This window comes from Erpetoichthys calabaricus, chromosome 11, assembly GCF_900747795.2.
Source record: "Erpetoichthys calabaricus chromosome 11, fErpCal1.3, whole genome shotgun sequence".
Taxonomy (NCBI): domain Eukaryota; kingdom Metazoa; phylum Chordata; class Cladistia; order Polypteriformes; family Polypteridae; genus Erpetoichthys; species Erpetoichthys calabaricus.
In genome coordinates, this window is record NC_041404.2 from 137462512 (window position 1) to 137475980 (window position 13469).

The following is a 13469-nucleotide window of genomic DNA, read 5'->3' on the forward strand; positions in this document are numbered from 1 at the left end:
TCTGACATCTTTAAAACTGTTTCACGTCTGTCATGGAGATCGTGATGTGGGCTCAGGAATACTTCAGTAAATGTTTTCCGGTCACCACTGCATCCACAGACACGGCTTTACTAAGCCAAGCCAATGGCAAACATCAACGCCGTCCAGAAGCGCCCTTCTCTGTGCTGAGTCTCATCTGAGATGGAAGGTAGCACAGTGGCGTCATGTTTTGTGGTCCAACAAGTCAACTTTTTAAATAACTTTTGTGAAAAAATAAATAAATAAAACAGCCATCATACTCTCCAGACCAAAGTAATAAAGGACCACCCGGCTGCTACCAGTGTCACATCCAAAAGCCACCATCTGTCACAGTATGGTGGGCATGTCAGTGCCCGTGACATCTGTGAAAGGTGTACAAATTTTGAAGCAATACATGCTGCCCTCCAGACGCCATCTTTTTTCCAGCAGGACGACGTCAAACTGCATTCTGGGCTGATGACAAAGGTGTGGCTACGTAACCAGACAGCACGGGTGCGAGATCGGCCCGCTTGAAGAGCACCACATGGCAACGTAGGCCCCATACAAATGGATGAATTTGGGGGGGATTCCACTTGCTAAACTTAATCAACTTAATAATTCTTTATATACAGGGTGAGTCAAAATGACATTAACACTAACGACACTGCTATGTATTGACTTCTCTATCATTTTTGTGGACAATTTATGTGCCACACACAGTATGGTCCATGTGTTGAACGTGATGGTTGAGATGTTCCTGTAAATCATCTGGCACAAATCAAGTATGTTTTTGTGAATAAATTGTTTCCACCATTCAAATGTTACCATCATTTTGACTCACCCTGTACACGTAGCGCTTTCCTTGCTACTCAGAGTGCTTTACATAGGGAGTGGGGAGCCACTTCAACCACCACCAATGGGCAGCATCCACCTGAATGACACAACGGCAGCCATTTTTGCGCGAGTACACTCACCACGCATTAGCTATTAGGTGGTGACGGGGTAAGGGATAGATAGGCAGAGACAGGGGATGCTTAAGGGGGCCAGAATGACCCGGCCGTGACGAGTAATGGAGCCAGGACATCGGGATACACCCTGCTCTTTATGAAGGACCTTTAATGACCAGGACCTCAGCACTATTTTTACAGCAGTCATAAGTGTCCCTGTTACTACAATGGCGCATTTGGATCTACACTCAGACCACAGGGTAAACACCCCCTGCTGGCCTTGCCAACCCAAGCTTTTCCTAGATGGTCTGTCCTCCTTTCCAAGCACGGGCTGGGCCCAAGAACGCTTATGTTCAGGTTAAGGTGTGGTGGGGTATGGCCGGTGCCAACTGTTTTTGGAGCATGTGGCAGTCCTAAGGTTGGACATGAGTGTAAATTACATTCAGGGTGTAAACCATCAAATGATGGGTTGTCACGGTCTTGTTGAGGCTGAAGAGCATTTCCACAACACTCCTTTTCATTTTTTTTATTTGCAATTATCCCAACTTTTCTGGATATTGGGGTTGTGAGCCATACATGTCGTAGAGTAACTGGCAGTTATGCTAACCTGGAGCTGCTGCCGCTGAAACATCCCACCCTACTTTAGAAAACACCAATCTGTTTATTCAGTTTGTCACAAGCTCTTTTCTCTGGTTACAGAATCAGTGAGGAGGCGGCAATGAAGTGCGTTTAGTCCGAGGATGGCGAGCAGGAGTTCAAAATCTGACCTCCACTGGAAATGGACAAAATGCTTTTGCTGCAGTGGACTCACTTAATCCCCCCGGCTGCTGGTCCCAGCTCTGGCCCCCTGCCAGGGACGCCATTGGTATGTGCTCCGCAGAGTCCCAGTCCTGGCGCCCAGAAGCCTGAAGCCCTTCGTCATAAGTCCTCTCTGTGCTTCCATAGGGGTTCTGCTGTGGTGGCCTTTGAGCCGAACTGAAAGAGAAGGTTGCAGTGATGAATCAGATACAAAGCGATGGCAGCAAAAGCTCCTGTCATTTGGCAGTTGGAGTTGATGAGCTCTAGAGATGGGTGCGGATGCGTTGGGACGGATGGGTAGGACATGAGTGACTGATATGGCAGCGTGTCCAAGTAGGGACACGAGTGGCAGTGTCACAGGTAATGAGGAGCAGTGCGGCTTTTCAAACAATTAAGATGAACAGAAGAGATACAAGAGTTTGGATTTCTGGAGCTTTACATCTAAGTAAAAAATAACATGCAATGATTTGTGACGATGTTCACAAGGACACGAGGTATGTGGCCCCACACTCACCCTCTGTGTCATGTCCATGGCCTTTGAGTCCGCACCACCAAATGGAGCAGTTAATCCCCAACATCACCCTGCCGACCCCAGTCCTGTCCTTAGTGGTCTGATTCAGCTTTGGTTTTCCTTTTTCTACAAGGAAATCATGCAAATGCTTAGGTGGACTCACCCGCGACCCATCTGCAGGGTTTCGGAGTCATGGTAGGCTGGGTTCAGCACCCCATCTCTGGTTTGTCGGGACATCCTGGAGGAATCTGTAGGCACTTGCAGTAGGCCCCTTGTCTCAGCTTCTCTTCAGCATTGCTAATGTCCAAGCATCACCTGTGAAGTGAACAGAAGTCACATAAAAATGATTAATGGTCACAAATCGGGACAGAACAAGATGTACAACATCACAGACATCAGGGCTACACATTGTAAGTGTTGGAAAGGATGGCATCCCAACTGGGACTGAGAAACTCCTACCCGGCGGGGACGCCATAATGAATGGACCACTGGAGTGAAACAGCAACACGGCCAGTAAAAAAACAAATAATGGATGGACTGGGGGAGGTGGGATATCGGGAATAATTCATCCTCACGTGTGAGAGAGATGGTGGCATTCTTCTGGTTGCTCCCAACTTGGACACCCGCAGAGTTGCCTGCAAATTGCAGTGTGGGAGGGCAACCCTGTTGGGGTCCTTAGGAGTGGCCGAGGGCTGCTGTGGGAACTGAAACTTCTTCTATCTATCAATCTAATCCTGCCGACTATACTAAAGATTAAAATCTATCTATTTTTAGTATAGTCGGCAGGATTAGATAGATAGATAGATAGATAGATAGATAGATAGATAGATAGATAGATAGATAGATAGATAGATAGATAGATAGATAGATAGATAGATAGATAGATCTAATGAATCCTGCCGACTATACTAAAGATTAAAATCTATCTATTTTTAGTATAGTCTGAAAGGTTTAGATAGATAGATAGATAGATAGATAGATAGATAGATAGATAGATAGATAGATAGATAGATAGATAGATAGATAGATAGATAGATAGATAGATAGATAGATCTAATGAATCCTGCTGACTATACTAAAGATTAAAATCTATTTATTTTTGGTATAGTCGGAAGGATTGAATAGATAGATAGATAGATAGATAGATAGATAGATAGATAGATAGATAGATAGATAGATAGATAGATAGATAGATAGATAGATAGATAGATAGATAGATAGATAGATAGATAGATCTAATGAATCCTGCTGACTATACTAAAGATTAAAATCTATTTATTTTTAGTATAGTCGGAAGGATTAGATAGATAGATAGATAGATAGATAGATAGATAGATAGATAGATAGATAGATAGATAGATAGATAGATAGATAGATAGATAATATCTATCTATCTCTTCCATTGTGCAATACCATGGCACCAGGGGCTGCGCTGGGAAGTGAACCTTCTTGCTTTATGCAGCCTCCATGTAGCCCAGATGCACTTGAGGGTCCACATGAATGACAAATCTATCTATTATATAGTGCATTTCATATTCATCTATCATTTAGTGCCTACAAGATGGGCAAAATTAAACAGAGTAAGCTGATCATTGGGGTTCCTGGAAGACACAGTGCTATTCTTGAAGATGGGGGTACCATGACATGGAAATGGAGGCTGGGGGATCAACTTGGCCACACAGAATACAAAAGACAAGGGCAAAAGGGCCCATAGTTGGCTTTGTTCAATGCAGAACAGGAAGTGCCAACTGGTTTTTCGTGAGATGAGAAAGAATGAGGAAAGAGAAAAAGTGGATGAGAAGGAAGACGCGAGGAATGTGAAACACCACGTGTCTTAAGGACTGACTGACCTCACTGGACGATAAAAGAAAAAAAGGAAGAGGAAGGAATGGAGAGCCCTGCCCTTAATGTTTGGAATGCACAGTCATCAAAGACATCCCCTTGAGAGATAACCAGTGCTGAAAAGAAATGGGCTGCCCACCAAAGCGTCAAGCTTGATTACTACATGCTGTACAAGAGGAGATGAAACACGGAAAATGGTTTGGGGATCAACTGTGACCCCGTAAAATGTGCAAAAAAGAAAAACAACACATCCTTATAATTTATGGAGAGATTAGTCACGTATTTTCAAATGTGAGTCCCAACACAGAAATGGACTGAAATGGCAGGATCCTGATTTACAAGGACTGTCAGCAGGGTAAGGATTATTTAACTTTGAGAATTTAGGGACGTATACCTCTCTGGGTGGGTACCCTTTAATCCCCCCCACCTGCATGTAGGTGAGGCAGTTGCAGTCTCCATCAGCAGGTTAGTTAGGGGGCTGTTAGTCTTCCGTTCTGCAGAGGCAGGAAGAGAGAAGGCGGCGTTAGACCACAGCGCCAACCCCTGGTCCGGCGGGTAATGACCATCACCAGAGCCCTTAAGCTGCCTCCCATGCACACACACGTGCGACACACTGCAGAACTCAAATTGTGTTGAGGCGCAGATCAGGCTGAGGGGATCAAACCAGTTCTAAAGCTTGGAGTGTCCCAAGAGCACAGTGGCCTCAACAATTGGGAGATGGAAGAAGTTTGGAACCAGTAGGACACTTCCGACATTTACATTTACTTATTTGATGACTTGAGGTGATTTATCCAAATCCAAATCCTATTCTGTGATATCATCTCCTGTTGATTTCTGCTCCGTACTTGTAATATTTCTATTGTTCTATTGTATTGTATTGAGGATGACTTGCGTTCTCTTCTGTGTATTGACCTCCTTTTTTGTTGACACCGACTGCACGCCCACCCTACCTGGAAAGGGGTCTCTCTTTGAATGGCCTTTCCTGAGGTTTCTTCCATTTTTTTTTATCCCCTGGGGAGTTTTATTCTTGTCTACTTCGAGAGTCAAGGCTGGGGGGGGCTGTCAAGAGGCTAGGCCTGTTAAAGCCCATTGCGGCACTTCTTGTACAAAAATAAATTGTATTGTATTTAAATTTATGGTACAATTGGTTCCATTTCTTTAGGTTTTCCAATTGGAGCCCAAGCAGGTCAAGTGACTCACTCGGAGTCACACACTGGTGTCAGTAGTGGGATTTGAACCCACAACCTGAGGGTTTGAGGCCCAGAGCCTTAACCGCTACACCACACTGCCTAGAGCTGGCCGTCTGGCAAAACTGAGTAACCACTGAATGTCAGGACCAAAACGAAGCCATGAAGTCTCTGTAGACCACCGTGATCAAATTGTGGTGAGGCAGAGATCAGGGTGAGGAAGACGCTTCCCTAGCCCTCCAAAACTCTTCAAGGACCAGTGCACCACCGTAATCCACAGTTTGTCCTTTCTCATTGACTTCAATGCATTTCTCAGAATTTGTAGAAATTCCCAAACATTTCCACCTTTTTACCGAACGCGAGGCAAAATGAATTCTGCGGGATTCACTCTTCACTAATGCCAGTCCTTAGTCTTTCTGGCTCAGACTTCTGTTAGGTATTTCTGAACACGCTACGCACGCTTCTTTTTGGTTTCGTTTCAGTCTTCTGGACTTGATTCTGTGTTTTTGTGCCGGGTCTCATTCTCCTTAGTCACATTATGACAACAAATCAGGACACAAAAAGATGGGTGGAGTAGCAGGTTTCTCTTAAATTTTTGCCTGCTTTACTTTGTTACTTCTAGTAATTATCCCTTGTGGCAAAAACAGGGGTGTGCCAGCCACGCTACCTGACACAAACAGACGCCACAGAAGGCACAAGTTTAAAGCACTCACGCTTTTTATTTTACTTTTCTACCTTGTGGGAAGCGTCTTCCCCGTCACCCACAAGCGCAAGCACAATACCACACACATTCTTCTTCTTCTTCTCTTTCTCTTTCTTTTTACTCCTCCACTCCTCCTGGCAGTAAGCTTTGTCTCCCTCCAGGTGCTTGATGACCTTCTTCCTGGTGTGGCAGAAGATCTGCCCATGAGGGATCAGTAGCTGCTGCAGCACCCCCTGGAGGTGCCCACGGATCCCAACAGGGCTGCCCCAAACTCCCATGGAGCCCTGCGGAGACCAGGGGGCTGCCATCTAGCACTCCGGGGGAGGTAACGCTCTGGCCACACTTGCTCCTCAGGTCCTCCCAGCGTGGAGGCGTCCCGGCCGTACGTCACACCCTCCAGCCTGTTCTTTGATAATAAATGTGCTATTCTGATTTGTATTTAGAGCCCCCCGAGAATTGTAAAGTATAGTGGTACTCCATGCCAACGAGACTGCCCCCACCTGGATGAATATAATTATCACATTCAGTACCTGCCCTTGGTTGCTCCATGCATGCTTTTTTAAACTGGTAAACCACCAAGAGCTTCTCCTTGGTAATGGACACCAAGCATGGGATGCCAGTTAATTGATAGGGCAGTGTTAGACTACTTACATGGGCTATTTGCTGCCCTGGCACAGCAGTTGGCAGTTCTCCTGGACTACGGTGCCAATTTGGATGCCCACAGGGCTGGCAGCAGGGAGTTGTAGTCCAGTAGCGCAGCCCTACGGTGCTCCATTGGTACCACCAGGGGGAGCTGGAGGAGCAAATCGTCCCCACTTCGTAACACCGGATGCGCTCCCAGGTCTGGCATAAAAGGAGCCACTCGATTTCATCCAGGCAAGTCGGAGTCGGGTGGCAGGGGGCAACACTCATCTGGAAAGAGAGAAAAGGAAGGAAAGAAGAAAGGTGGGGAAAGGAGGAATTGTATCTGTGCAGTCTGTTGACCATTATTTGAACTTGAGCTTATATTGGTGTCAGTGTGTCAAAGGGTTTGGGGCTTCACATCTTCCCACCCTGCTTTTTACTCCACTCGTTCTTTTCACCCTGTTCTTTCTCTCTTTCATTTCTTTTTCTTTTACATGTTATTATTCTGTTGATTCTGTTTAGCCGCTCTGTTTCAGGGTTAGGGTTCGGGGAACTGAGCCTGCTCTTTAAATGATCTTGTTGATTCGGTGGTCTGCTCTTGAAGTGATGTTACCAGTCTGGCACACCTCACCACTCAGGCCATGACAAGAGTTGTAGAATACGTGAAGGATGGCACTGCCCACCATTGAAAGAACGCCTGGTCTGCCCTTAATAATAATAATAATTCTTTGCATTTATATAGCGCTTTTCTCACTACTCAAAACGCTCAGCAATTGCAGGTTAAGGGCTTTGCTTAAGGGCCCAACAGAGCAGAGTCTCTATTGGCATTTACGGGATTCGAACCGGCAACCTTCCGATTGCCAGTGCAGATCCCTAGCCTCAGAGCCACCACTCCACCCTTCCTCCTATAACTCCTCTGCATCACGAGACCGGTTACAACGGTCACTGCTCATGTCACATCCCGTCTCCCAAGTCTCTCTGCTGAGGCGGAACGGGACATTGGACGTCCGTGTCTCTTTTTGAACATTTTTTATTTTTAGTGGGGTTCCCCCAGAAGGCCTCCAACGCTTCACCTCGTTTCATTCTTGTTCTTCTTACAAGGTCCATAAAGGCCTACTAGCTGGCACACTGCACTCTACTGTAGGCCAAGTGTCTGCGATTCTCTTGGTGTGAAGACAAACATTCTAACTTTTGTGTAAAATGTCCCCTTAAATGTGTTCTTGTTACAGAAATGATTTTAAAGTAACAGCAGGGATCCATGGGACGAACTCCGTTTGTAATCTGAAACTCTTCCACGGTCTCCACACTTACTCTCCGTTTGCGCCGTGGAAAACGCTTTTGATGAAGTTTTACTTCTTTAGCACTCTTCTTCGAAAAGATGTGGTTATAAGGAACAAACTCATTTTCAAAAAGCAGACCAGAAGGTCACACTTTTGTAGTTTATATAATATTAGAAATCCTCTTCCATCTCACCCCAAGCCATCAAGAAACAGGATTTTCTGCAATATTATCGCTCAGGGCCCCGGAGCACAAAACGGCGTAATTACTCGGTTCAGCGGCAATTGAGTTGCCAGACTCACCGGCACAAATGCATTCCTTTGTCTTTGCATAATCCGAGTGTGTTGTGCAGGAGACAAAAGGAAAAAAAAAACAAAACACCAAAGGTCTTCATCAGGGACGGCCGGGCGGCCCCCTTCTCTGTGTGAGAGTTCAGTTGTGGCTCGACACACAATCACGGGCCTTTCCAGAATGTCGCAAGTCCGGTTCTTCAAATACAACCTAGAAGGAGGTGAAACGGGAAAAGGCTGATGGTCCTTCATCACCGTCGTTAGGATTTTGTCATTTTTCCACTTGCTAGTTAAGCCGTTTCCCTTGATGGGTTTTCTACGGTCCAAGAAACCGGCCATTGAGGGTTCATTAGCTCCCCATTCTGGTCTGTGCGAGATAAGAAACTTTAGACCGCCAGACCCAAATCATGACAGCCAAAGATCTTATTACTTTGCTTGTGTTGATTTGCCCACCCAGGATGTATTCTTGAATGTTAAGTTGACTGATTAATTAAATGGGATGACCCGGGTTGGGGTCACAGTATATACTGTGTGGGGCTCCGGCCGGGACGCCCCTTCAGTAAATGTTCAGGGGGAGCAACCATGGATGGTGCAATACCTCCCCCTGGACGCTAGATGGCAACCCGGGTTGGAGCTGTGCCTCAGTTTCCCGCAGGGCTCCATGGGAATTGGAGTTTGGTGCAGCCCTGTTGGGTCTCGCAGGCACTGCCAGGGGGTCCTGCAGCTGGAGCTCCTGAGACCATATGGCCAGTGTTTTTTTGTCGCCACCCCTGGAAGTGCAGCTCGGCAATCGAGCACCTGGAGCACTTCTGGGTGGACTATGAAAGGAGCCAGCGGCCACCACTCTGGGAGCCTGAGTCGGGAGGAGTCGGAGGAGGACGAAGCAGCCTGGGAGGAGTGGTGGAGGAAGAAGAGTGTGCTGTGGTGACTTTCTTTGGGTTTATTTGGTGTGCTTTGGGACTGTGTACTGCCTGTGGGACATGAGGAAGACGTGCCCCACAGGTGAAGAAAAATACATCATTTTGGGCTGATTTTAACGTGCCTCCGTTGTCAGTCTGTGTCGGGTCAGGCGAATATATAGAGCCTTTCACAACTGTATAATGTCAAATTCCTCGACTCCACTATAGTTACAACAGCTTGACTGATGAGCTCACACTAACACAAAGGCGCAGGCCTGTCCAACTTGTCCTTCTGGAGCGTCACCTCCTCTAAATATAACTTAATAATCCCAGGTAAATAAACAATGGTGTCACTCGGAGACCTGAAATGTAATTATCGACATTCCAAGGGAAGTGGCATTGGCGTCCATCCAAATGATTTACTGTACAGCTGTACCGTAACTTCGAGAGGGGCGGCCATTTACAAATATGAGCGCCTCCTACTGGTGACTCCAGGCTGCTGCCCGGTTGTTCCCATGATGGGCCTAATCTCACATTTTCTAAGACAAGTTAGAGCTCGATGGACACAACAGAGGGTCCGTCTATAGAGGCCGACACAGGTCATTATTGGCTCTGTTCAAAGAAAGACATTTAGATATCCGTTGGGGAATCGAGAATTATGAGCCTTCTGGTCACAGCGGTTGGGCGCTCATATTACAGCATCTCACATGCCAGCCATTTCTGCAAGACAAATGGGCAGACGTTGCAGAGCCACTGCTTGTGGACCGAGAGAGTCAAGTTGAACAAGGCTGACTAGGGCTGGCACCAGCATTTGAGGCATCCTAAGCAAACCTGAAAATGGATCCCCCAAGTCTTACAGATATCCCTGTACATTGACAGGGCTTCATTATACATATATTAGACTGGAGAGTGCAGGGAAGACCCCCTTTGTGTTTTTCTAGCACGCTGATTGCCACACTGTACATTATATTAGAGAGGTAGGGGTGGGTGGGTGTCCCATGTCCTCGCCCACGTCCCCGTCCCTGTCCACATCCTTGTCCCCGTCCCTGTGGGTGTCCCCGTCCCTCTCTCCATCCCCATTCCTGTCCACGTCCTCGTCCCTGTCCCCCTTGGTGCTTGGTCAGGATCTCTAATGTTGAAAAAAAATGTCTCCCCCTGGCTTATTTACAAATTTTCTATCTTATGTCCTTTTTGTTAATTTTTGGTTCCTTAGTTATTATCATTTCTGTTAATTGTGTTATTTACGTTTATTATTTGTATCATGATGTATTTTTTATTAGTTCTGTCCATTGTTTGGTTTCTACATGTGGATGATTGTTCTGCCAGGTTCCCCTGTGCTTTGTGTGTGTGTCCAAGAGGCGGAGCCACCTGTCAGTCTCACTTGAGGGACTGCCCCCAGCTCTGTGAAGGCTCATGGGAATTGCAGTCCCCCGTATGCGCCCAGTGCTGGTGAGTTCTCACCTTTATGATGATTCTCTCTTTGGGTTTTCTTGCTTTTTCACATTTTAGGATTTTCACTCCAGTTTAATGTTTTTGGGACTTGGTTACTGCAGATTGCATTTTTGCCTCATTTACTTCTTTTGAACTTTTTTCGGAATAAATCTTGTAACTTATCAAGGATCTTTATTTTCCTTTTCATCCACTAGCTGGAGGTTTACAGTCATCCTCCCTCAGGTATGTCTCGGACGATATCTTGTGAACATTACTTATATTTTTGAACTTTTGAAGTTATGTACAATTTGTCACGGTGTAGGCCAAAGCCAGCCAGTAGAGTGGGAGCTCAGGCTGCCTTTGTGTGCACCCTCTCTGGGCATGTACATTGAAATTCTAGCCTGCTTTTCTGGCTCTTGGGAGTCCTCACACCACTTTGGGTATTTTAGGTGGGCAGTTCACCTCAGTCAAGGAGTTTATTATATATTTTCCTTAATATTATTAACCACCTCTTAACTACGCAGTGGTAGCGCTGCTGCCTCTCAGTTAGTAGTTTGCTTCCCGGGTCCTCCCTGCGTGGAGCTGGCATGTTATCCCCGTGTCTGCATGGGTTTCCTCCCACAGTCCAAAGACATGCAGGTTAGATCGATTAGCGATTCTAAATTGTTCCTAGTGTGTTCTTGGTGTGTTCTTGGTGTGTGTGTGTGCCCTGTGGTGGGCTGGCGCCCTGCCAGGGGTTTGTTCCTGCCTTGCGCCCTGTGCTGGCTGGGATTGGCTCCAGCAGACCCCCGTGACCCTGTGTTAGGATATAGCGGGTTGGATAATGACTGACTGACTGACCCCTTACCTACAGGAAAACACAACAAGTACCCCTAAATTGGCACAGGCTACCAATACATCCTGTCACCCAATAATCATCAGAACACAGAAAGCAGTTCAAGGCAGAAGAATACAACATGGCTGGTGGTATCAGACGGGTACATGAAACTCGTGCGGAGTCTGAGATGGCATGCAGCAGTAAGGAGTTGAGTTTCAGGGAGTAAAAAGCTCCGTCTGTTAGCCTTGACTACCGTATCCAGAGGAAGCCTCTCTCAAATGAGCAACTCATTACACTTTAATCAGAAGCTTGAATTACAGCTGCTGAGTTTACAGCCATCATAAATTGTACCCGGTGACTTGTGTCGGCTTTATAAAATTGAGAAAATTGTGCAAGAGAAAAATGAGTGTCGTTAGCCACACCAGACCAACAAGGCTGTGCACTTCTAACGTCTCCTTAACTGCCCTTTGCACTTCGTAAAAGTGGACAACACAACAACCCAAATTCGAGGGAACTTCTTGCCCTCAATTCAGGGCTGTCTTAACAGCATTATAGACCCCCAGGCAAAGCAGTGCACTGGGACCCCTACCTGCAGAACCACTCAGCAAGTCACAGAGCAAGTCAACTGCCCCATGTGCCCATGCGTTAAGACCTCCCTGCCCTCACCCTTCTCAGCTGCGTTGACACCCTGGCTCCATTTAAGGCCTGGTAGGCTGAAGCCAGCCTGTGGAGTTGTGGGTCAGGCTGCCTAGGGTTGGCCCTAGTTGGAGATTTTCTCGGAGGCCTACACCCCTCTTTGCTATGGTAGTGCACTCAAATCATTACAACTAGCGTCTTGGTGGGTTTTTCTCCGGGTACTGCGGTTTTCCTCCCATATCCCCAAAGATGTACAGTTCAAGCTAACTGGGAAATGTCATTTGTTCCCTGTGTATGTTGTGAGTGGACCCTGTGATGGACTAGTGTCCTGTTTAGGGTTGTTATCTGTCTTGTGCCCAGTGCTGCCAGGGCATTCTCCAGCTCTTTATGACTCTGAATATTATGATATGATTCACCTAATAAACACATCTGTCAAGATTTATCTCTCAACAGGCCAAGGTAGTGTGAGGCATTCAAAAACACAAGAGGGAAGTAGGCCAGAATCCCACCAGCCTGCCCAGAAAGTAGGTGCACCAAAAGGCAGCCCTAGCTTCCACTTGAGTGGCTGGCTTCAGCCTACACCAGGCCAAAATACACGTCACTCTCAAAAGAGTTTCTCCAAAACACACTTAAAATGCCAGACAAAGGAGGGGATCACTGTTAATCCTTGGCAACATCATAACATAACATAGCATAACAGAGCAAGACAATGAAGAAATGTTATAAAGGAAGGAATCACTGAAAGAACAGGAAAAATACAAAACAAAAACCTTTCACAATAGCAAAAATAATTCAACCAAAACCAAAAGAGTCCCAATATGAAATCCACAAGAAAATCCAAGTAACAGAAGCAAAAATAAATAGTCAAGAGCTTGAGATCAAAATCAACAAAAATGCAAGAGTCCTAAATGAACCACCTGACTTTATAAGGCTAAAGGGGCGGTCCCTTAACAATGATGGCTAGCTGGCCCCGCCTCTTAGGGCTCCACCCACAAAATACAAGAAACACAAGAGATCCTCAAAACACACACAGAAAATACATGAAAACGTAACATATAAGACAAATTAAGACGAATAGTAAATAAACAAAAAAACTAGCAAAAGTAGCCAGCATTTCCCAGGTATAGTGATAGAGCAGGTTAAGGAAAGAAAGCAAAGGTTTGGGTGTTTTTTAAAGCGGTGACCCTGTTGCTATTGCCAGCTGTCTCCACACTGCCTCCTTATCGGAGTCTCTGCTCTCGTGAGTCAAGAATTTGTTCTTTTCTTTCCCAGAATTGCAGTAAGTCCTTACAGCGTGGTATGGTAACCATGAATGCTGTCATGTCTGACTCATCCTTCTCAGTTCAAGATGGACAGTTCGTAGTGCTTAAATTATGAGTTAAAACATCAACCCTTTGATTCTCCTTTGCATTGTGCTGCACTTCTGCTCTCAGTGAAGCCTCACCAAACACCACACCAAAGCGCACGACACTCCAGTGTATCACGCAGGAGGCAGAAGGGCGAAGAAAT

The 13469-nt window shown here is 46.1% G+C and overlaps 1 protein-coding gene across 12 annotated transcripts in view; it reads right to left on the reverse strand.

The window, feature by feature from the left end:
* tmc5 (transmembrane channel like 5) overlaps positions 1–13469 on the reverse strand; it is a 107745-nt gene that overhangs the window by 76257 nt on the left and 18019 nt on the right. For all 12 annotated transcript variants that reach the window (XM_051933937.1, XM_051933936.1, XM_051933938.1 and 9 more), the window contains exons 2-3: positions 2417–2568; positions 1756–1919 (exon numbers count right to left, since the gene is read on the reverse strand). In XM_051933937.1, coding sequence (XP_051789897.1) covers positions 1756–1919; positions 2417–2490 — 238 coding nt within the window. In that variant the 5' untranslated portion in view covers positions 2491–2568. The remainder of the gene's footprint in view (positions 1–1755; positions 1920–2416; positions 2569–13469) is intronic.